General features: G+C 42.8%; 1 protein-coding gene across 1 annotated transcript in view; it reads left to right on the forward strand.

Annotated features, from left to right (window-relative positions):
• The first annotated feature begins 722 nt into the window (after positions 1–722).
• The window catches only part of LOC129695582 (neuromedin-K receptor-like), a 61,015-nt gene continuing 37,326 nt past the window's right edge, over positions 723–24,411 (forward strand). The window contains exon 1 of the mRNA XM_055632664.1: positions 723–1,182. Within this exon, the coding sequence (XP_055488639.1) occupies positions 791–1,182 (392 nt within the window). The 5' untranslated portion in view covers positions 723–790. The remainder of the gene's footprint in view (positions 1,183–24,411) is intronic.

Here is a 24,411-nt window from a genome sequence, read left to right on the forward strand (position 1 = left end):
GTTTTTGCTGACGATTCCAGCATCTGAAGACTCTTATATGTATGTCCGAAATTGTCCCTGGTCTTGATTGTGCATGGGCATGGAGCGGTGAAGTTGCCAGCTGATCACAACGTTCACACGCGAAGACCAAAATTGAACTTTGATAGATGTACGATATCGAAATCACCAATATCTCTACAGGTGATCCTAGCGTGGGATCTCAACCGGGAAAAATCAATGTTGCAGGAATGCATCCAATCGTCTATTTGGGCATTTCCCACTTCGGTTGTTGACCCGGTGTACAGACAGATAGAGAGTCATTAAACGCCGTGAGATCTCGCAAGGTGAAGAAGTGAGGAGTGTCCCGCATCACAACCGCCACTTCGACGGCGCAGCTCTCCAAACTGCTCGTAACAGTCCTTTGAATATCCCAAATAAATGCCGATTCCTTCCTGCTGGGGTTGTACGGATTGTTGTAATGGATGCTCAATCCTTCCACTTTCGGAAAGCTCGCTCAATCGGTGCAACAGGTTCAGGACAAAACTCGCCTCCTCCCCGGCGCCCTGGATCTTCCCTCCTTCCCCGCCTCTGGTCCACAATGTGAGTCCGCCCGCCCGCCCGGGGCGGGGCCGCTGCTGCATCCAGCCTATGATGCACGGCCTGTCGGATTGCATCAAGTGATTTAGCACAGCACCGCCCCACAGAGATTAAAAGAAGCGGGAGCTGCCCGTCCGCTGGTGTAGACGCCGCTGTCTTGGGGAGCGCGGTTGATCACTCCGGAGATCCGCGGTCGGGAGCTCAGTGCCACAAGATGGACACACTGTCGCCCAATGTCACCAGTACTTGGGGAAACGAGAGCCAGAAGCGACCTTCCCCGGGCAACCAGTTCATCCAGCCCTTCTGGCAGATCGCGCTGTGGTCCATCACCTACGGCTCGGTGGTAGCCGTGGCCGTCTTCGGCAACCTGATCGTCATCTGGATCATCCTAGCGCACAAGAGAATGCGCACGGTGACCAACTACTTTCTGGTCAACCTCGCCTTCTCCGACGCCTCCGTGGCTGCCTTCAACATGTTGGTCAATTTCATTTACGCCGTCCACAACGACTGGTACTTCGGAGAGACTTACTGCCGCTTCCACAACTTCTTCCCCATCGCCGCCGTGTTCGCCAGCATCTACTCCATGGCGGCCATTGCCGTAGACAGGTAACACTCCCACCCCTCCCAGGGTCAGGTCCAAAGGTCGGGAACCCCACTGTATCGGGTAATGTGTTATCCCTTCATCTATAGTAGCCTCTCCAGCCCCAGTCATCAAACCGTCTGCATCGCTGTCACTCCCGGGTCCCCGAGTGCCCGTTACAAACAATGAAACAGGTCTACCTGTCAACCAAAGGTTGGTGGGGTGGCGAAAGGTAGACACAAAACGCCCTCAAAAGCATTTGCTGGGGCAACTTTGGACCCCATTGGGGTTTTGTTGTTACCCCGAATAGCACTGGCATTTCAGTTAGTTCTATAACTATCGAGATGTTGAAAATCCCTATTTCAAATGGTTTAAACCTGCACTTTAAAGAGTAATTGGGGGAAATGAGGAGTTTTGGATGGTGCAACTGGTGTGTCAATGTTTACAGGGGCACAGAGTGACGAGCCGCTTAAAATGTTGAGTGTTGAACAAGGAACGCTTTTCCACAAAGAGTTAGCGATGTAGACTAAAGGGACGTTCAACAATGTGTTCAATAAAGATTCCTAAACTATAATCTGTAATCCCACCCTCCCACACGTTGCCTAAAATCCGATAGCAGAAAGTAGCATTGACGAACGGGCATCGGACCGACGGCTGGGTAGTTTAACTCGGTGATCCCACCACAGTGTCCGATCTACAAGTAACTTTGCCTTTCTCGGATTATCCGATTCTTCCGAATATTACAAATCGTCCCGCAAATCGGCGCTTTTACAGCTCGCTGAGTGGGTGAACATGGGGCGGTGAGCTGAGTGGAGTTGTGACCACATCTGCTGCCCGGGTGGAGCGAGCATCTTCTCCCCGGCGGAGGTAGGTAAACGAATCGAGACGGGGTTCATGGGCAGGCGAATTGGTCGCAGGGAAAGTTGGGTGGACCTTCGGTCGGTGGAATATAATCGAGTCAGGTATGTGGTGATGCATGTAGCCCATCACACCGACCAGCCTCCCACACTATCGATTCCATCTGCGCTTCACGCTAAGTCGGGAAATCAGTCAATCAGTCAAGGACCGTTTCCATTCCCTCGTCTCCCCTCTCCAGTCAGGCAGGCAGAAGCACACATCACCAGGTTCAGGACTGCCTCTTCCCCGTGTAGATGTCAATATATTATTTTATGGAAATTCAAAAGGAAAGTGGTCTGTACAGGTTTCTTGAAAACGGATGGAGAGTTCATCTGGAATAAAAACAGAATATGGTGGAATGTTCAGCATGTCAGTATCCTCTGTGAAAGGACAGGAACCTTTGTGGCTGATGTCCTTGCATTACAACAGTCCATTTCTGTCACAAACCAGAAATGCTGATTATCTGAAATTGGGTTCAGTTTTGTATCCCAAGGACTGTCATGTGCAGAGATGGAAAATGAGCTGTTGTTCCTCAAACTTGCCTTGGCAATGTCAGATTTGTGCAGGAGGCCACTTACTGATCAGAATGGGGGGGGGGGGGGGGGGGGGGGGGGGGGGGGGGGGGGGGGGGGGGGGGGGGGGGGGGGGGGGGGGTGGAACAGAGAAATCAAGTGGCAAAGAGTTGGAAGCTCAGATTCACCCTTGCCGTTTGAATAGAAATATCTGTAAAGTGTGTTGCCCAGACTGTGTTTGGTTTCACTATTGCAGAGGACAGAAGAGCACGTATATCACTATATCACCTGAAAGGAGAGTTTTGATCTAGGGATGGTGGGTGTTGTATCTCCTGTGGTCATATGCGATGGTGCTGATTGGCGGCACAATGGTGCAGCAGTGGAGTTGCTCCCTTACAGTGCCAGAGACAGTCCTTACTGTGGATGCTGTTTGTACAGATTTGTTTGTTTTCTCCATGACTGCATGGGGTTTTTCGGGTGCCCGGTTTCCTCCCATACTCCAAAGATAAAGAATGGTTGTAGTTTAAGTTGTCCCTAGTCCATTATGTGTAGGATATTAAATTGTCCCTAGTGTGTAGGATAGTTTTAGCATTCAAGGTGATTACTGGTCAGTACAGACTCAGTGGGCTGAAGGTTCTGTTTATGTGCTGTATATCCAAACTAAACTAAAGTTGAAGGTTGAGGGATTAGATTGTTAAAAGGGGACAATGTATGAAGAGAGTTGATATAAGGACCTAGGGTAATATACATGTGGGAAAATCTCACCATTTAAATTACAGCTCATTTTAGTATGATCATTGTTTGAAAAAAATAAAGTGGCTTTACCAAATGATGAGTTGAATTTATGATTAAGAGAAAGATGATAAAGTTGTGCAGGAGGGAGCTGCAGATGCTGGTTTAAGCCAAAGATAGACACAACAAATTGGAGTAACTCAGCAGGTCAGACAGCATCTCTGGAGAAAAGGAATAGATGATATTACAGACCAAGACCTTTCTTTAGACATTGTTTAATAAGATGTTTAAAGTAAATAAACTGATCCAATAAACTGATATTTGAGAAAACCCCAAACAATGAAGTGATTATAAAACTAGTACTAGGCCATTAAGGAGTAATTTTACAGCAATTTTCACCCAAAAAATACTGGAATAAATTCTCTCCTCTAAGAAGTCATAGCCCTGGGGTTATACAACATGGAATCATGCCCTTAGGCTCAGCTCGATTATGCTGACCAAGATGTGTAACCATTTTTGTCCCACATGCTTCTGGTCCTTGATCCAGATGGCTGTGAATTGGTGATGGAAAGATGGGCAGATTTCAGGTGGAGCTGCGTGGTATAAAAGGTCCGGTACAAATTAATGGAGTGATGGTACACACGAGGAGACTTGAGGAATAATTAGTTTCACCCAGGGAAATGGTTGAAATCTGTGTAAGCGATTGGTGAAGGCAGTATTGTTGCAATATTTAAGGAGAATTTTGATGAGGAATTGAAACATCATGGGACAGAATGTTACAAACCAATTATTGGAAACTAAGATTTGTAGAGGTGGGTACTTGTAGTTAGCACAGACAAAGTAGGGAGAAGTGATTCGTCATTATGACATCAGCCTTGACATAACTGTATGTGTGGAAGATGCCCCAGCACTTCCCTCCATCTGATCCAAGGATGTTGTGTTATGATTGGTGACACAGTTTTGATGGGATGGTTTGCAGCTATTTAGACGGCTTACTATCAGTAAACAGAGGTGGGAGCATTGCAATTACATTCTTTGCATGTGGTGCCATAATTGCTTCTGGTTTCATATAATTTGTTTTTGAACACTGGCTCGGAATATCCTGCTTCATGTTTGGCTGCGGGCTTGGCAGAATAGGCTGTTACATTATGCAACATGACATTGCAATAACAGGAATAATCTGACTTTATCTCTTGCCTGTGAATTGTCCAAATGTAGAATTTCCAAGATAAAGAGGACTATAATGGTAGAAAGTAACTATTGAGCAATAATCTACAGTATAATGTACGTAAAGTGAACTGAACAGTAGTTGGTTGGCAGAGTTTGCAATTACAGTGTCAATGTACTTATATTCAGTGGAAAGTTGCCATAACAGTTCACAATAATAAATTGACAGAGGCAATGTCAACTTGTGATCAAAAGGAGGCAATTAACATCAGTTATTTAATGTAATTTATCCTTTAAATTTTATATGGTAAAATAAATATCACAGCTATAATAGTTGCATTATTTATTTTGAATTTGGTGAATAAACATAAAACAAGCTGCATCTGGGAAAGACCCTTGGGAAGAAATTCATAAGCAGGATGTAGTTCCAATATAAGAGAACAATTAGTTTAAAAAATGATATCTCTCTGTTTTCTGAGTGCGGCAGAGAAGTAAAAGGATCATTGAGGATGTTTTCTTTGGCATGAATTACTGTGGCTGCGAATTAGCTCCTGTATACTTGGTGGTTTTAAAACTGTCAAGGTACAAGTTTTAAATCGTATCCTGAGTACTTCAACAAACGCAGAGCTGTATATCATTACTATGTGTGGTTGGAGGGGTAAGGAGCAGTTTCCAAATTTGCAGCCAAAATAACATGTCCCTATTAATCCCTTGCTATCTTTCTGCTGAGCCACTGTATATTCTGTCGACCTATCCTTGCTACTTTTATATACCACTTCACTTTACATTGTCCAGGATTTTTTTGTTAAAACTATAAAATGACAACATTTACAACTGATTTTGAAGAAAGCAGTCACAAAATTACAGCAATTCAGTTCCCTGTTTAGAACATTGATTGCTGTGGGACATTAAATCTTTGGTCTCCATCATCTGTGACATAGCCATCGTGCCTGAAGAATTGTCAGACTGAAATCAGGGAATATTAACTTTAATTAATATTTTAAACATTATATAGAAAACAAAATAAGACCTGGAATGTATACAAATTTAAGATATTAAATCAAATAGCATTTTCACATTTAACTATTCTTTGAAGCATTTAAGGAGAAAATTGCATTAAAAAATTGCATTAGAAAATTGCATTAAAAAACCACCACCGGATGGCACCAGCAATGGCTGCGTCGCCAACAGTCTTTGTTATTTGATAGAAAATGTTAAATGTATATTTTAGTTCTTAAGCTTGTTTTGTGGGGGTTGGGGGGGGGGGGGGGGGGGGGGGGGGAGCAGGTTTGGGGAAACTTTTATTAATCTCTTACATCGACGGAGATGCAATTTTTTAACGTATCGTATATCTCTGTCCGCACTGTGGCCTAACATCGAGGAGTTGCGCCCTTTGTTGGAGACTTACTTCGGGAGCCTGCAGGACTTAACATCGCGGATCTGGCGAACCCTTTGCCAGGGTTCGACCCCTGAGCTCCAACCTCGGGAGCTTGCAGACTTTAATATTGTGGAGCTCGTGGTCTCTGGTTAGAGACCGACTTTGGGAGCTACCAGCCGCAGGAACTTCAACAGCCACGATGCGGAAGCTTTGATTGTGAAGAAGGCTTTTGGCACGCTTGCCTTCATTGGTCAGAGTACTGAGTACAGCATGTACTCCCTATCTATGTACAAGACACCTCACACGCTCTTCGTCCCAATTGAGGTGCCCAGGATGAGGTTTTCCATACCAGGGCATCAGAGATGTCCTTATTCTTTAGGAAATGGGGGTTCCCCTCTTCCATTATAGATGAGGCTCTCACGAGGGTCTCCTCAATATCCCGCAGCTCCGCTCTTACTCCCCCTTCCCCCCATTCGTAACAAGGACAGAGTCCCCATTGCCTTCACCTTTCACCCCATCGGCCATCACATACAGCATATAATCCTCCAACATTTTCGCCACCTCCAACAGGATCTCACTACTGACCACCTTTTTCCCATCTCCACCCCTTTCTGCTTTCCGCAGAGACCGTTCCTCCACAACTCCCTGGTCAACTCGTCACTTCCCACCCAAGCCACCCCCTCCCCAGATACTTTCCCCAGCAACCGCAGAAGATGCAACACCTGTCCCTTTACCTCCCCCTCGACTCCATCCAAGGACCACAACAGTCTTTTCAGGTGAGGCAGAGGTTCACTCCAACCTCATCCACTGTATCTGCTGTTCCATTTGTCAACTCCTGTACATCAGTGAGACCAAGCGTAGGCTCAGCGATCATTTTGCTGAACACATCCGCTCAGTCTGCCTTAACCTACCTGATCTCCTAGTGGATCAGCACTTCAACTCCTCCTCCCATTCCCAATCTGACATTTCTGTCCTGGGCCTCTTCCATTGTCAGAGTGAGGCCCAGTGCAAATTTGAGGAACAGCACCTCATATTTTACCTGGGTAGCGAACATTGACTTTTCTAACTTCAAATAGCCTTGCTTTCCCTCTCTCTCCATCCCCTCCCCCTTCCCAGTCCTCCCACCAGTCTTACTGTCTCAGATTGTATTCTATCTCTGTCTCGCATAATCCCCTGTCATTAGTCTGAAGAGGGTTCTTGAACCGATAAGTCTCCCATTCCTTCTCTCCAGAGATGCCGATGTCCTGCTGATTAACTCCAACATTTTGTGTCTACCTTTGATTTAAACCAGGATCTGCAGTTCTTTCCTGCATATACCGAGGACAGCAGCTGGGATGGCATGTTGCAGCTGTAAAATACATTGATCAGACCACATTTGGAATGGTTTATACAGTTCTGGTCAACCTTAGAAAAGGTTTGTGGGGGGGGTGTTATGGGCTAGGTGTAGGCAAATTGGATCATCTCTGTTCGGCAGCTTAGTTGGCATGGACAAGTGGAGCTGAAGAACATGCGTTGGTGCTTTTTAGTTCTCTGATCCTGAGACTGTTTTCATTGCAATAATCATTCACAATGAGGCTAATGCCGGTCACTATTTCCAATTAAGTCTCACCAAAGCATTACATTACAAGCACGACTCCTGCTATTGTATTTCATTCTCCTGCGCAACAATAAAAGCATTGTATTAGCATTCTTAATTACTTGTTGTACCAGAATACCATCCCTTTGAACCCGTTTTACCTTCTCCCCAAAATCCATTAGCAGAACTACCTTGGCAAACCCATTGTTTCTGTCTGTTCCTGCCACACTGAAATCATTTCCACATACATCAATTCCATCATATCCCACCTGGTCCAATTTCCTTCCACCTATCTCCAAGACACTTCCAAGTGACCTTTTGTTTCTTTAATGACTTCCAGTTTTCAGGCCCCTGTGTCCTCGTCTTTTATCTTCACTCTACATCTCCATTCCCCACCAGAGAGGCTTTAAAGCCCTCAGTTTCTTCCTCGACCGCAGACCCAGACAATCTCTCTCTACGAACACTCTTGACAATCTAGTGGAGCTGGCCCTCGCCCTTAACAACTTCTCCTTCAACTCCTCCCACTTCCTCCAAATCTAAGGCATAGCCATTGGCACTCATATGGGCCCCAGGTATGCATCAAACATTCCCTGTTCATTGTACACAGGCCCTATCCCCAAACTCTATCTCCGCTATATTGATGACTGCTTTGGGGCTACCTCCTGCACTCATGCAGAACTCATGGAGTTTATTAACTTCTCTACTAACTTTCACCCTGCCCTCAAAGTCACTTGGACCATCTCTGACACCTCCCTTCCCTTTCTTGACATCACTGACTCCAACACAGGAGAGAGATTATCGATTGGCATCTATTACAAACCTACTGATTCTCACAGCTGTCTGGACTGCAATTCATCTGGGTAGGTTAGGTTTGCTTTCATTAGAGCAGAGGTAACTGAGTTGTCGATGGAGGTATGTAAAATTCGGAGTGGAAATTACAAGGTGAGTAATGAGAAATGTCTCCATTGGCTGAAATGTCTAAAACCAGTTGGCTTTAGTTAAGGAGAGTAAGAGGGATAGAGATTCCTGAAGATTTTTCCACCCAAAGCGTGCTTGCAATCTGGAACAACTTGCTTGATAGGATGGTGGGAGTAGTTACTCTAAGAGCATTCATATTTTTTAGCACGTAGAAATGTAAGGCCGTGAACTAATAGAATTAGAATAAAAGGGTACAGTATGTCTGCAAGAACTTGGTGGGCTGAAGGGCCTGTTTCTGTGCTGTGTAACGCTACACTATGCTTTTGTCGACAAAATATGCTTGCACTCGTATCATTTCTTGCTGTTGGCGTCTATTGTGGATTGTCGTCCACTACACTGCTTAAGCTGATCAAGAGCTTAACTGCCTATTTAGTGAATAGATTTTCATTTTTAAACTTTTTTAATTTTTAATGCTACGAAAAGATTACTAACAATTTTTAAATCTAGTTTTTAACTCTTTAGAGCCAGGAAAAGCACTGACCCTACAATCGGGCCTGTTTCCATGCTTCATCTCTCTTTAAAAAAAAAAAAAAAAAAAATCGAAGGACAGTTTCCCATTTTAAATGTTAATTCCGGTTCTTCTACCCTGAGTCTGGGGCAGTTAAACACTGAGTCAAACACTGGAATCCAAACCCTTTTATTCAACACCGGCAGGTCAACTTCTGCTCCATCCACTCAAGCCCATGACAGCCTCATGTAGACAGAACCAAAAGAGAAGACCACACCCCAACAAACAGATCATCTTTATACCCTAGACACGATGGGCGAGAAAGTATAAGGAGGGGAGCAACCCCTACAAACCAATCACAGATAAAATACATGGAGTGGCAATTCCTTTGCCCAATCACAGAACAGTACATAGGATCATCTTTAACACATGGAAACAAAGTAGAAACATCTTTAGTGAGGTCACACCTCTGGACCAATCACAAAATGGTTGAAAGCTTCAAATTCCTAAGAGTAAATATCACCAGCAACCTGGCCTGGATTAGCCATATTGAATCAATGACCAAGGAAGCACATCAATGTCTCTAATCCCTTAGACGGCTTAGGAAGTTCAGGATATTCGGTGTGAAAATACATACCTCCCGATTCGGGGAGAGTTTCTTCCTAACTGTTGTCAGGCAACAGAACCATCCTATCACCAAATAGAGAGCGGTTCTGAGCCACCCTCTGAGCTGCCATCTACCTCATTGGAGACCTGACTTTACTGGACTTTAGCTTGCACTAAATTAAATTCCCTTTATCTTGTCCACCACAGTGTATCCATTACAATTTTGATCAGATTTGGATTTATAGATTAATCTGAGACTTAATTTGCAAATTCACAGACAACACCATCATGGTGGACAACTTGATTGTGATCACATATAGTCTTTCCGCTGACTGGCTAGCATGCAACAAAAAAACTTTTCAGTATACTTCAGTATATGTGACAATAAACTAAACTAAACTGGACAATTTAGATGTATTGGCAATTCAAAAAATTCCAATGAAATGAATGCATTGTTTTTCAATACCGTGTCCTTGTGACTGTTTATTAATATGTGGTCTAGTCTTAAAAACGTAATTCATAAACATCAAAGCCAAATCTCTTCTGTGCCTCTTTGAATCATCCATAATGTTCCGTAAGATATCAAAATTTGATGCATTTAGCATTGCTACTAATGAAATCCTTACTTCCAGGTTTGAAGAAAATTGTGTCCGTTGATTATGATCTTTGTAAATCTCCGTAGAATGGATTCCATTGCAATAGGCCATAGTCATGGTACTTTTAAACATTTTGGCACTCTGTCTACTGCATCTTTGCACATCCCTATGCAACTGGATCCTCTACTTCCTCATCGGCAGACATCCATCGGTATAAATTGGCCATAATGCTCCTTGCTGACCATCAGCACAGGAGCACCTCAAGGCTGCATGCTCATTACCCTGCTCTACTCTCTCTATACCTTTGAGTGTGTATCAAGTCACTGCTCCATTGCTGTCCTTAAATTCACCAATCGTATCGTTGTTGGATGAATAATGGGCAGCAATGAGTCAACGTGCAGAAGGGAAATTGATAACCTGAATGAATGGTGCCAGAAAAGCAATCTTAAATTTAATATAAACAAGACTGGTGAGCTGATTGCTGATTTCACAAAGGGAAAACGGAAGATTCACGAACCTGAAGAAAGGCCACAACATCAAGTTCCTGTATGTGCATATCTCTGAAAATCTGTACTGAGCCCAGCACATTATGTTGTCTGTGAATTTGCAAATTAAGTCTCAGATCAATCTATAAATCCAAACCCAGCAAATTGATGCAATCACAAAGAAAGCTCATCAATGATTCCAGTTCCTTAGAAGATTTAGATGATTCAGTATGGCCCTGAATAGTCTATCAAATGTTTATAGGTGCAGAATAGTGAGTATTCTGACTGGTTGCATCATGACTGTATTTGGTAACTCAAGCTGTCAAGAACAAAGTAGGCTGCAGAAGGTGGTGGGCTTTGCCTGGTCCTTCACAGGTATTGACCTCCCCACCATCGAAGGGATCCATAGAAAGTGTTGGCGCATGAGGGAAGTTAATATCATCAAAGACCCACACCACCCTTGCCATGCCCTCTGCTACTGGTAAGAAGGAGAATGGGGGCCTGAGAACTGTTATGCACTACAAAAGTCTGTTTACCTAGTATAGTTGATAATTTCTTGTTTTATTGTTTAGTGTATAGAATTTATTTGTTGTGCTTTTGCGTTTAATGTGACTGCAGAGGTGTAGGAAGTTAAATTTGGATTGTTCCATTCCCAATGCATTGGGCAATTAAACATTCTTATCTCTTAGTTTTCAATATTCTATGTTTGATAGGGTCTTCCATCTTGGGGAGTGCAACCCATTTTATTCCACTCCAAAAGTTGGGATCACTCCTGATTTTAATCCAAACCATTCTTAAACTGATTGTATGGGGAAAATTCCATTCAATTTGTGTCATTGGGAATAAGGCCATTTGGACCCAGTACAATAAATTAAAATTCAGGAACTTTTGTGGTCTCTTTGGATGTACAGACCCATCATTGTTACCAAATTGTAAACAATCTCTTGGTTCATTCAGCATCATTTGCTTCAGGTAATTTAGATTTGGTGTTCAAGCTCATCATTTGATGTAAGTGGCTCGTGATGCATTGCCTTCATTGTGTTTCCCCAATTTTTAAATTTTGGTTGAGAGCCTGATGATACTTTAAAAATCAACTTTTCTCTGGCATATCAAGTGTTCAAGTTGTTATTCATCACCCTATCCTAATTTATTTACATTTTTGTTGAAACATGCTTGACTTGTCAATGGTTTTACTACTGATTTACAATTTTGTACACAACAAGGCGACTATTAACATTCTTGCTTTTGAGGGAGTGCAGCGTAGGTTTACAAGGTTAATTCCCGGGATGGCGGGACTGTCATATGCTGAGAGAATGAAGCAGCTGGGCTTGTACACTCTGGAGTTTAGAAGGATGAGAGGATATCTTATTGAAACATATAAGATTGTTAAGGGTTTGGACACGCTGGAGGCAGGAAACATGTTCCCGATGTTGGGGGAGTCCAGAACCGGGGCCACAGTTTAAGAATAAAGGATAAGCCATTTAGAACGGAGATGAGGAAACACTTTTTCTCACAGAGTTGTGAATCTGTGGAATTCTCTGATTCGGTGGGTGGTGGAGGCAGGTTCTCTGGATGCTTTCAAGAGAGAACTGGATAGGGCTCGTAAAGATAGTGGAGTCGGGGGATATGGGGAAATGTCAGGAACAGGGTACTGATAGGGGATGATCAGCCATGATCACATTGAATGGCGGTGCTGGCTCGAAGGGCCGAATGGCGTACTCCTGCACCTATTGTCTATTGTCTGTTGACTATGTAAAAATGAGATCCAAGGAACTACAGATGCTGGTTTAATACTTTGTAATTCGTCAAATTTGTAATTTCCCTGTGAAGGGAATGGATAGATGGCATTTTGGGTCGGGACCATCTCAGACTGATTTTAGTATGGGGTAGACACCTAGAAAAAAGATGGGGGTGGGGCAAAGCCTGGCAAGTGATAGATGGATATAGGTGAGGGAGGTTTGACTATTGTGTCCATAATTGAATAATGGCAGACTTTGCCCTGCTCCCGCCATTCCTCTTTTCCAGCTTTCTCCCCTTAATACAATCGGTCTGCGGAAGGAACCTGACCAGAAACGTTACCTATCCATTCCCTCCACAGATGCTGTCTGACCTGATGAGTTATTCCAACAGCGATTCCAGTTTCTGCAGTTCCTTGTGCTTCCAATTTGTTGTCCTTTATATATTTAAATATTTTTAGGAGACAATCCTTTTCTAGTTTTGATACTATTGTAGAATTTATATTCAGGATTCTTTTTAACTTCACCTGTTCTTTAAATAAATTTAGTTGAGTAATTTCAAAACCTGCTGATGTGGATTATGTGATTTAAGAACACAGTTAAGAACTCATCTTCTGAGTAAGATTGCAGATGGGATGATGTATGTTGTATGTTGGGAAGACACGAGCCTCCAGGAACAGCGTCTTGTGTCTCCCAAAGTCCGATGCACAAATTCACACCGAAGTGGTTGGAGATTGCTGGTGTGCAGCTGACCCAAGAAAATTCACAAACATGAAACACTAACTCTGTTTCCATGCGTTTTCCTGCAGTTCCCTGCCCTTGTGTGGTAGATAGTTTCCTCCCTGCTTGGGTAACAAAGTGTGAGGTTCAGTGCAACTTGTGTTCCTATTTGCTGCTGAACACCATCTCTGGCAATGCCATCACTTTACATTTTGCCACCCGTGTTAATCCCAATTTAATTTGGCTTAGAGATGCAGCAAGGAAACAGGCCCTTTGGCCAACCGAGTTCATGGCAACTGTAAATTGCTTGTTTCTAAGCTCCCCATCATCTAGTTTCAGTAAAACACACTGAATCAAGGCCTGCTTGAAACAACTAATCTTTATTTTAACAAAAGCGCAAATTACAGTTCAGCGACTGTACCTCGTGGCCGCGGCCTTTTGCATGTCCTGGTCAAGACCTAGGCCTCGAGGCCGAACCAAATGGGGGTCCCAAGGTCTCTCCCGGAAATCCAAATACTCGTGGATAACATGTCCTGGGACAGCGCCATACATGTAACCGACATTTCCTTAAACCAAATACAGATATCGCTCACATACATTGTATAATACAGCATCTCAATACTGTATTCGCAAGAAGCCAACTTAGAAACATTTACCCTGATCTACAAGAAACCCAGACAAGGCTCAATACCTCATCCAATCAACACTCGGCAAAATTGAACTGCAACATTATTTACAATTATTTACAAGGTGTATGTGTGGTTTGCAGCCATCCAATCCATTCTATGCATTTTGCACCTAATTGACAGGGTCTGCAGATGTTCTTATTCTTTTCTTGCAAATTGTATCCAGGCTCTAGACACACTGGCACGCTCCGCAGCTTATCCCAGCTCTGCAGAGAGCAATTCCAAATTGACCAAATCTACCAGCTGCCCTGTAGCTTTTACCCCATTTTGAAGTCCTAGCCTCTCCTATTTAGCCAGAATTAACACAACCATTGAACATGGTTTATGATGAACCATCACATCTAGTTATACGTTAACCTAGTCCCTACACACCAAGGGCAATTTACAGAGGCCAATTATACCAACAAACTCATGTTGGATGTGGTGGAGGCAGGTTTGATTTTATCATTTAAAAATAAATTGGATAGGTATATGGCTGGGAAAGGAATGAAGGGTTATGGTCTGAGTGCAGGTAGATGGGACTAGGGGAAAATAATTGTTCGGCATGGAATTGTAGGGCCGAGATGGCCTGTTTCCATGCTGTAATTGGTATATGGTTATATGGTTATGTGAAAGGAATCTGGAGCACCCAGAGGAAATGCACGCAGCCACAGTGAGACTGTGCAAACTCTGTGCAGTCAGTGCTGAAGGTCTGGATCGAGCATTGGCCTCTGGTGCTGAGGCAGCAGCTCTATAACTGTATAGGTGACTTTTTGGGATGGATCCATCTTCAAACTAGTTGTGGTGGTGGGGTGGGGGGAACCGAAAGTTGGAAGAGAGGAGGGGCAGGACAAAGCCTTGTGAATAATAGGTGGATACAGGTGAGAGGGGAGTTCGACAGGCAGATGGTTGGACAAAGGCTTGGGATGGAAAAAACAAGTTGTGATACAAAAGCATTGAACAATTGCGAGTTGTGACGTTAGAGGAAGGAATGTACGTGGAGGGGAGAAATAGGTGCATATCCAGGTAGGGTACAGGGAAGAGGGTGAATGGAGTACGGGGATAGATGGAGTGGGCAGGTTGGTAGTTACCTAATATTGGAGAGTTCAATAATCTGGATTGTGTTTGTTTCCAGGAAATTGAAGCTGCATTGCTGTTGTTTGAACAACTCCTTACTTTACTTCCAAAAAGAAGCAGTCCAAGCACTGCTAATCTCCGTACAAGCTCTAAATGTAAGCTAACAAGCTCAGGATACAGGCAAACATTTAATCATTCAAGCTTTTATATAACATCTCTTGTTTTTATCATATCGAGGATTTGTTTTAAGCCGATCCATTTTACATATTTGCTCAGCCATCTGTGCTGATCCTAATGCATTCCTTAAGGACCTTCCAGTTCTTTGACCATCTCATTTATTTGTTTTTTTGGGTAGTAAGAGAGATTGGGATGTGGGGGGGCAGGTCGTTATAGGACACTCTTCTATCTATCTGTTTTCTTCCTTAATGGTTACATTTGGCTGCAATGAACTCCTTTGTCCAAATCTTCTTCTAGTTATGTGGGATAAATCTCAATGGTCTAATGCTTCCCATAGGTTGTGCATCACATTGCTTATGTTTTATGCCTTGTACGATTGATGTATGATGGAAATTCATTCACATACCAAAAAATGGTTACTCCTAGTAGTCAGTGGACAGTACTTTACTTTACACTTCCAATGGTGTTCCAAGCTTTTGCACAAGTGCCATGTAGAATTGATATCAATCACTGCACCCTGCTTATTTGGAGAACTCTTGTGGAATTGAACAAGAGATGTAATTAATTAGTGCACCAAGGTTTCAAGGTCAGTTTATTGTCGCAGGTACCAGCTAAGGTACAGTGAAGTTTGAGTAAACATACAGCTATACTAAGTGAAAAGCAACAAGACACACAACCACATAAAATAAAAGTTAACATAAACATCCATCACAGTGGATTCCACATTCCTCACTGTGATGGAAGGCAATAAAGTTCAATCTTCCTCTTTGTTCTCCCACGGTCGGGGCAGTCAAACCACCCACAGTCGGGGCGATCAAAGCCCCCGTAGCCAACAATCGAAGCGTGTTCGAAACTCCCACGTCGGGGCACTTGAAACTCTCTCCGCGGCATGGAGCTACCGAGTCGGCCTCTTCTTACCAGAGACCGCGGGCTTCACGATGTCCATAGGCCCCGATTGGTGCTTCGATCCCCGGCAAAGGGATTGCAAGTTCAGCGATGTTAAAGTCCCGTCGGTCTCCAGGAAAGGCCACCAACTCCACGGTTAGGCTGTAATGGGGACGGAGATGGATACCTAGACTGGTATCACTACCCATCAATGGGTGGGTTAGAAGCTGGTTTTAGATCGATTTTGTTAAGAGTCAGAGAATTGCCAGTGGAATCTAAGTGCACAGTCAAGGCGAGTGTAGCATTGTTGTCACAATCTGCAGGCAGGAGCTCCAGCCATCATAGTGAAACAGAGAGGAAGAGTGAATTATTTTGTTTGAGGAGTGGGAAATGGTGCCAAAGAACAAACGATGTAGCTGCAAGAAATCAAGAATAAAAACTAGATATTTTAATGTTCCATGGGTCAGGCAGCAGCTGCAGGGAGAGAAACAGTAATTATTTTGAGAAAGATAACCCCTTCATCAGAAGGCACATTGGAAAGGAGTGTCTCGTGTTAGTGTTTGGTGGCATGGTTCAGGTGATTGAGGGAGAGATTATATGGAAAATTATTTATGTAAAGCAGGTCCTCTAAATAATTGACATGGATAATATTGTGGAGGTATATGAGCAAAGTCCAGCTGGCTCTGTGCTTGTCCCAAAAGTATTTTTTGACATGGGATTCTTCAATGTTTGCTAAGCAACTGTCAAATTAGAAAAAGGCACTATGCTGCAATGCAGAGTTCATTGTTGTATCAATTTTCATTGCTTTCTTAATGAGTTTCTTAGTTCACTGTAATATAAAATGTGACATGCTGCCGATATATCTACGCTGACTTGCGCCATTCCTATTAATCCTGTCCCTCCATTTATTCTCCTGTGACAGAGAGATAATGGATCTGTTGCCAATGACCTAGGTAGTATCCTGACGTTGGATATTGTTTGTATGGAATTTATACATTCTCCATGTTACAATGTGGATTTCCCTCACTGCTCCAGTTTCCTCACATGTCTCAAATATGTGCTGGTTGATAGCTTGGTTATTTTTAAAACTCTGTGCAAAGTGTGTTTCGTTAAAAAGGCTAAGCAGAGAGAGAATAGGTGTTCTCAGAAACCAAAATGGTCATCTAGGTGTAGAATTGAAGGAGACGGACAAGGTCGTCAATGGATATTTCTCCTCCGTTTATACCATAAAGAAAGACGTGGAAACTAGAGAACGTAGAAAAGTATAGCACAGGAACGGGCTAACTGTAACTTTTTGTGCCTCAGGAATAGGTGCAGGGTCCATTGTTGTTTATCAACGATTTGGATGAGTAAATACAATTTGTATATGTCACAAAAATAGGTGGTATCAGAGACGAAGATGGTTATCAAAAATTACAGGGGCATCCTGATCAGCTATGCAAGTGGGTTGGGGAATTACAAATGGAGTTTAATTTGGACAAGTCAGATGTTGCATTTTGCGAAGTCAAACCCGGGCAGGACCACACTCAATGGTAGGGTCCTGGTGAGCATTGTAGTTCAAAGGGATCTAGGAGTACATATCCATATCGAAGGTACTGTCCAACTCATCTCTACCCCATTGCGGACATTGAACTTTATCAATGGAACTGTTGTGCAACATTGCAGAGAACTACATTCTGCACTCTATCTTTCCCTTTGCTCTACCAATTGTACTTGAATTTGACATGATTGTATTTACTTGTGTATTATTTGATCTGATAGCATCTGAAACAAAGCTTTTTGCTTACCTCACTTCTTGTGCGTGAATTCCTGCCTAGCAATTGCTCATGATTTTAGCTATCAGTCCTAGGAAAAGTTGCTCAATTTGGAGTTGGTTATTTTTAACACTTCTTGGGAAACTGAAACTGTATGACAAAGCTATGACAAAGCTGACTCTAAGTTTGCAGTGCAAAGGCAACCTTTGCAATGCTATTCATGACCTTCTGACTCCAAGGCAAAAGTGCTGTCAACTGAGACATGCTGTCAGCAGAGTAATTGACTTTGCACTCTTCACCACAAGACTGCTCCGGGTGATTTTATTTCATCATTTAAATTTAATGACTGGAATCCATTTGCTTTGCACTCAAACTTATGATGTGCAATCCTAGCAGATCTGGCTGTTCATTGTTTAGTTATGGCGAGAAAGTTCAATGAATCAGTGTTCCAAGATTGTTGATTGGCAATCAGACGTCCAGATACTAGTTTGTTTTCCTGCTCCAGATGGTAGTGACGATCTCTTCCTCCACCACCAGGCCGTGTGGCACATGAGGCTCCTCAACACTTCCATTCTTTTCGTGAAGCAGATTAAGGCTCCAAGTACCTTTGTACCAAAGTCCCTTTTAGATTTATACAGGCAGATCTTCTATACAGAAATGTTAACCTAGTACTGCACACACAAATAGAAGGACCAGCACCTCATACTTTGCTTGGACAGCTTACAACCCAGCGGTATGAAAATTGATTTCTCTAATTTCAAGTAACCCCTGCTTTCGCCCCCTCCCTAGTCATGCTACATGTTTCACTGTTTGCATCTTTGTCTCACTTAGTTATCACCTCTTCCCAGCTTACAATGAGACATTATGGGCTCTATTCTTCCTTGGTCATCTGTTGCTGCTGGTCTTTTCTTGCCTCCAGCTCCCTCCCCTCAGTCATAAAGGGGCTAAAGCCTACATACATCTGGGAATTTTACCATCCTCCATCATCAGGACAGGAATATTTAAGAGAACTTGATGCTTCTTTATCCAAGATTCCGAAGTCTGCTTCTGTATGGCTACTGGGTGATTTAAATCTCCCTGATATAGACTGGTCCAGTAATATTCTTTGTACGGCGGGAAGAAATACCGCATGTAGCAAGATTATGTTGGATTTGGCCAATGATTTTAACCTCACTCAAATGGTTGATAGGCCCACTAGACAGAAATATACTTGATTTGTGTTTTGTCAGCCATTCCTCCTTTGTAGAAAGTTGTGATGTGAGATCAGGCATAAGAGACCATGATGCTGTTATTGTCCAAGCCAAGATGACAGCCAAAGAAGTTAGACCACCGAGAAGGAAGGTTTTCCTCTACAAAAAGGCAGATTTCTCTTCCATAGATGAACATATCAGAATTTAATGACAAATTAACAGGAGATTATGTGGCAACAATGGACATAAACACGCTGTGGTTAGATTTTAAACAAGTTCTTGTCGGGGCCATGGACCGTTTTATTCCATCAAAAATGTGTTCCACCAGATATAATTTACCATGGGTAAATTCATCAATTAGGCGTGCAATTAAGAAAAAACAAAGGATTTATAACAGAGCAAGAAAATCTGGGTCAACTTCCGCATGGACAGATTTCAAGAAATGTTGGTGTTCAATTGACAGACAAATCAGGAAAGTGCATCAGGAATACATCCATGATGTGATAGGGAAAGTTTAAAATCAGAAGACACAAAGCCTTTCTGGAATTACATTAAGAAAATGAGCCAGGAAGTATTTGGAATCTCAAGCCTTACACGATGGGGCGGACCATTTCTTTGGCAGCAGACAGGGCCGAAGTGTTAAACCAGCAGTCTTGTTCGGTTTTTACTGAAGAAAACCTAGATGAATTCCCCTCATTGAACTCACAACAAAATTTTCAGATCTTAAGGTAACAATGAACGGGTTGCAGAAATTATTGGAAGAAATAAAACTAAAAAAGGCATCAGGGCCAGACCAGATACCAGCCAGAGTTTTAAAGAATTGTGCAGCAAGCTTAGCTCCAGTCTTCCAAAAGATTTTTCAGAAGTCTGTGGATAGTGGAGAACTCCCAGAAGATTGGCTGAATGCTAACATAGTCCCCATATATAAAAGATGAGATAGGATAAATCCTGCAAATTATCGCCCAGTTTTACTGACCTCCATACCATGCAAGATTCTCGAACATATAATCCACTGACATATTATGGACCACATTGACTTCCACAAGGTACTAACAAACCACCAACATGGCTTTAGATAGGGTCGATCAAGTGAAACCCAACTGGGCGGGACTCATCGATGATCTAGCCAGGTCACTCGATAACAAGGGTGAGACTGACCTGATTATATTAGCAGTAAGGTGTTTGATAATGTTCCCCATAAGCGGCTCCTGTACAAGCTCAACCATGTAGGAATAGACAGCAACCTCTAAAAATGGATTGAGATCTTTTTGACAAGGAGACACCAGCGAGTTCTCTTGGGGGGAGAGAAGTCTATTGAAACTTCTGTGACGTCAAGTATAACACAGGGGACTGTCATGGGTCCATTGCTCTTCCTACTGTATATCAATGACATTCCAAATGTAGTTTTGTCCAGAGTTCAACTCTTTGCAGATGATGCCATAATTTATAGAGAGATTAAAACACCAGAAGACAGCTTGTCCTTACAGAAGGAGCTGGATGCTCTCTGTGAGTGGGGGAAAAACCTGACATATGTCATTCAGTACAAGCAAATGTCATACCATGCTTGTCCCACACAAGATCAAACCACTTTTATCGGAATACAACATGGGTAACCATATATTGCTTGCTGTCGACCATCACCCATATCTAGGAGTCGAATTAAGCAAAGATTTAAGTTGGGTGATGGATTTTAATCAAGGGTCTAACAAGGCAAATAGAACTCTTGGCCTACTCAATATAAATTTTCATGCATGTAGTACATCCGTCAAAGAGAATGCCGACAAGTCCTTGGTCAGGCTCAAATTGGAGTATTGTGGAGCCGTTTGGGATCCTTTCAACAACAACAACAACAAGATCACCCTGGAGAAAGTACAACGCCGAGCAGCCCGCTTTGTATGTGATGACTACAAGCGCAAATCAAGCGTGAATAATATGCTGACTTCTCTCGGATGGGATACCCTAGAGCTCCGCAGAATCAGGCTAAGAGATTCACAAGGAGATTCACAAAATCATGCCATCAAATCTCCCGTCATCCCAGAGCACAAACTGCCATGAAACAAGACAAAATAACGGTCCCTGCATCATCAACTCGCTACATTTAAATAAACTTTGTTACCAATATTCCCTTTACCCAAGGACGATAAGGGAATGGAATATGTTACCACCCAACACACGTGCTGCTCCCGATGTTAAGTCATTTACAAAGGGGATTGAGCAACTAGATCTCCTCAACTTGGTGAAAAAGGCCCACTTCAAAATTTAATCACTACTCTACTCACTCCGACCTGCGCAAGATAGCCACTGATGAGGTGTTTGCACAGTAATCAACCAGAACCGGTCTGAAGAATATCACCCAAAACATCACCCATCCTTTTTCTATTGTCTATCTCTGTGTTCTCATCTTCTGTTGACAGGCCTTATAGACTTGGGACAGAAAATCTAGGTTTTTCCTCTTCCTGTACTCTTCACCAATTTATTTTGCCGCAACATTTTTGAAGATTGAATGGAGTCCCCAAGCCATTTCTTAATTCTACTGAGTGACAGCCACAAACGTAGATAAAATAGTAAGATTAAACGAGAACTTACCAGTTTGAAGTTTGATCTGTATTTTATGAGGAGTTACGATGAGGGATTACGTGAAGAAGCCCACCCCAGGACGCATTGTGGCATAACTTCAAAGCAGCGGTGTGGAATCACAGACAGACACGTATTTGAAGTAACATAGTAAAGAATAAAGAGACATCAATTATCAGTTTGATCCATGTAATGAGGGTGGGAGCGGAGGGCACGTAATCCCTCATCGTAACTCCTCATAAAATACAGATCAGACTTCAAACTGGTAAGTTCTCGTTTAATCTTACTATTTTACTTCGGAGTCACGTGAGTGACTTCGTGAAGATTTCAAAGCTCTGTGATTTCAAACCGTGTAACAGCTTATATCACTCGCTGCCGAAGCCTTTGAGGGAGGAAGCGTGTTATCATAATCAACCAATGATTCTGTTTATAGAAAAAACCAATGGTATTTTTACAATAACACTGAAGAATTTTAAATGCTCCCCTTGGCTAATTTGAATATTTGCAGATTGGAATCTTCCTGCAAATAAAAACAGGTTTTGTCAACAGTTTATAATAATTTATTTCTCTGAACGTTTTACCCCCACTATTCTGCTGTAGCCAGGATGTGGTTTACAGGCACGTCCATTCTTTTGCCGTTGACGTGGAAGCTTCTCCTGTGGGATGACAACTTTATACATGTTAGTTTTATCCCAGGAGCTTTAACCTGCTTGAGCCATTTCAAAAAAGGCTTGTTACCCGACCACAAGGTGTTTTGTGACCAACCCACAAGGCTTTTCATCTCCCTCGCATAATTAGTTTGTGTCTATGTAAGGTAATAGGGTCTTGGCACATACCGTGTTTTCTGGCGGGTAGCCCGTTTTTTATGACTGGATAAGGTGTTCCTGGTCCGGTTTGACCATTCCCTGAACAAATGATAGAGATCTGGTCTGAAGCTGTGAGCATGGTGTCTAGTTGAAAATAGGAGTAGTGACTGGACACTCTGTGCTGCTCCATGTGCCTTTAACATATGTTTTTAGTGCATAGAAGGTTCAGGTTTAGGACTCTGGCTGGTGGGATCCCCTGAAGTGCGGTTAACCACTGTGACATCCCATATATAGGTGTCCCTAGTCTAGGGGTTTAGAGTTTTAATACCCTTCAAATTTTCCTCCAGCCAGTGACCCCATGGCCTGTTGTCCTGTAGCTGTTTTGAAAAAGAACAGGCAGGGTAATTCTAGCTGTGTTGATGCCACTGTAGCCGAATCCTTCATCATGATGAAGGTTCTCCAGGAATTCCAGTTCGTAGTACCTGTATTGTATGAGTAGGTTTTTCCCTGTATCCTTGCAGTACTTCTCTTGATGCTGGACAAATGTTGTAGTCCAGTGGATGTTCAAAAGGATGCTGACATGGTGTCGATTATTCAGTATAACAATCCCAGTCCCAGAGGTTGTGCAGAATCTGCAGCTCAGGAGGTTATTTTTTCTCATGGCACAGTTGATTTGTGCCCGGCTCCGATTATTAATAATTCTGGGTACTGGAAAACACCATCCAAGTTTCAACAGCCATGTCATGGCGTGAAGTGAAACAAGGGCTGCGTAAGTCCGTCAGGTACTATCAAATACCTGAAGCAGAATCCTTTTGTACTGTGCGTTGTTCTCGATTGGTGAGGCAGAAGGGAAAAAAGACATAGAATTAATTTCACCAATGCAGCGTGAACGCATTTGTCTATCAATATTATAAATACATTCTTGAATGGCAACATGACCTATAGGTCAGAAAAGTTAATATATATAGCTGACGATCTTTCTGCTGGAACTATCTGTCCCAGATAATTTTTTTTTTTATTTATTTATTTTTTAATGAGGATTCCACTGGCCCAGGGTCTGGTTTCCCCCCGCGACATACATAGGACATCCCCGAACACCTGGTGATATAGCGTTAATGCAAATAATCGATATCAGTTTCACATTCCATTTTTATTGTCATTGTCAGTGAACAGTACAGCGACAATGAAATGCATTAATATCTGTTGCATCATATAGCTTAATAGTTTTGTTAACTTTATATGAAAACATCTAATTGATGTAGTCCTTAATATTATGTGACCTGGTGTCTGTCACTGTATCTTGCTTACCGCCCAGGTAAGTTGTTGATAGTCAAATACATCTATGGATATACCATTGCCAAATTGGTTTGACCAATTTCTCATATGATACCGACTTTATGCTGCCATATGGTTAATATAGACCACCTCCATAGTGTAGTCTATTTATACCCATACATGCAAGTGCTTAAAACTCATAAAATTCACCCGAACATTTTTTAGATAATTAATGCCCAGTATAAGTGGTAACCCCACCACTGTCTTTCTGATATTACTTCAGTGGGTAAGTTCATGAGATGCTCAATGACAACCTATATGTTGTTTTTGATACTAACATCTGAATGATGTAGACAGAAATGGTACAATTTTTTCCCCAATTACTCTGTTATTTGTCGAGTAGTTGGTAGTTTGACCATTACTTTGTGCTTGTTTGTGCTAATTCAACTATGTTGTCTCTTGGCATCCTTATAGTTATGTGGACTGAATTAATATGAAAGCCAAGATAGTCCAAGAAAGCGCTCTATATGCTGGTAGGAACCAGACCCACCTACCTCCATGGTTATTGGCGGTTTTATGTTTTCTGAGTGCTTTTGTTCTGAGGATGTGCTGGCGACGTTGGGGGGGGGGCACATTTTCCAGGGGGTCCGCGGCGGGCCCTGATCTAAAAGATCTTTGGGGATAGTGTGGCCCCAAGCTTTCACCAGTCCCATATTCTAGACATAGACTGGTGGATGCCGTGAGGTGCTGCTGTTAGGGTATCGAAAGTCGTGGTTTGCTCGTCCCTTGGCCTGCCCTCATGATGCCGAAGGTTTTTGATACCTCTTCGATCTCCTTCAGCTTTTTGTTCAGATCTCTCCCAAATAGCAGTGAGTCTGCCTCCGCTGCTGGGCTTTGCTCAAGCCTGCATCTTTGAGATTGAGGGCAGGTGTTGTATTTCCCTTCAGAGATTATTTAGTTCGAATCGTGGTACACCTTAATACCAGCACTTTCTGGTGGCATGTGTTGATCTCGTTATCTC

Source organism: Leucoraja erinacea, chromosome 3, assembly GCF_028641065.1.
Source record: "Leucoraja erinacea ecotype New England chromosome 3, Leri_hhj_1, whole genome shotgun sequence".
Taxonomy (NCBI): Eukaryota; Metazoa; Chordata; class Chondrichthyes; order Rajiformes; family Rajidae; genus Leucoraja; species Leucoraja erinaceus.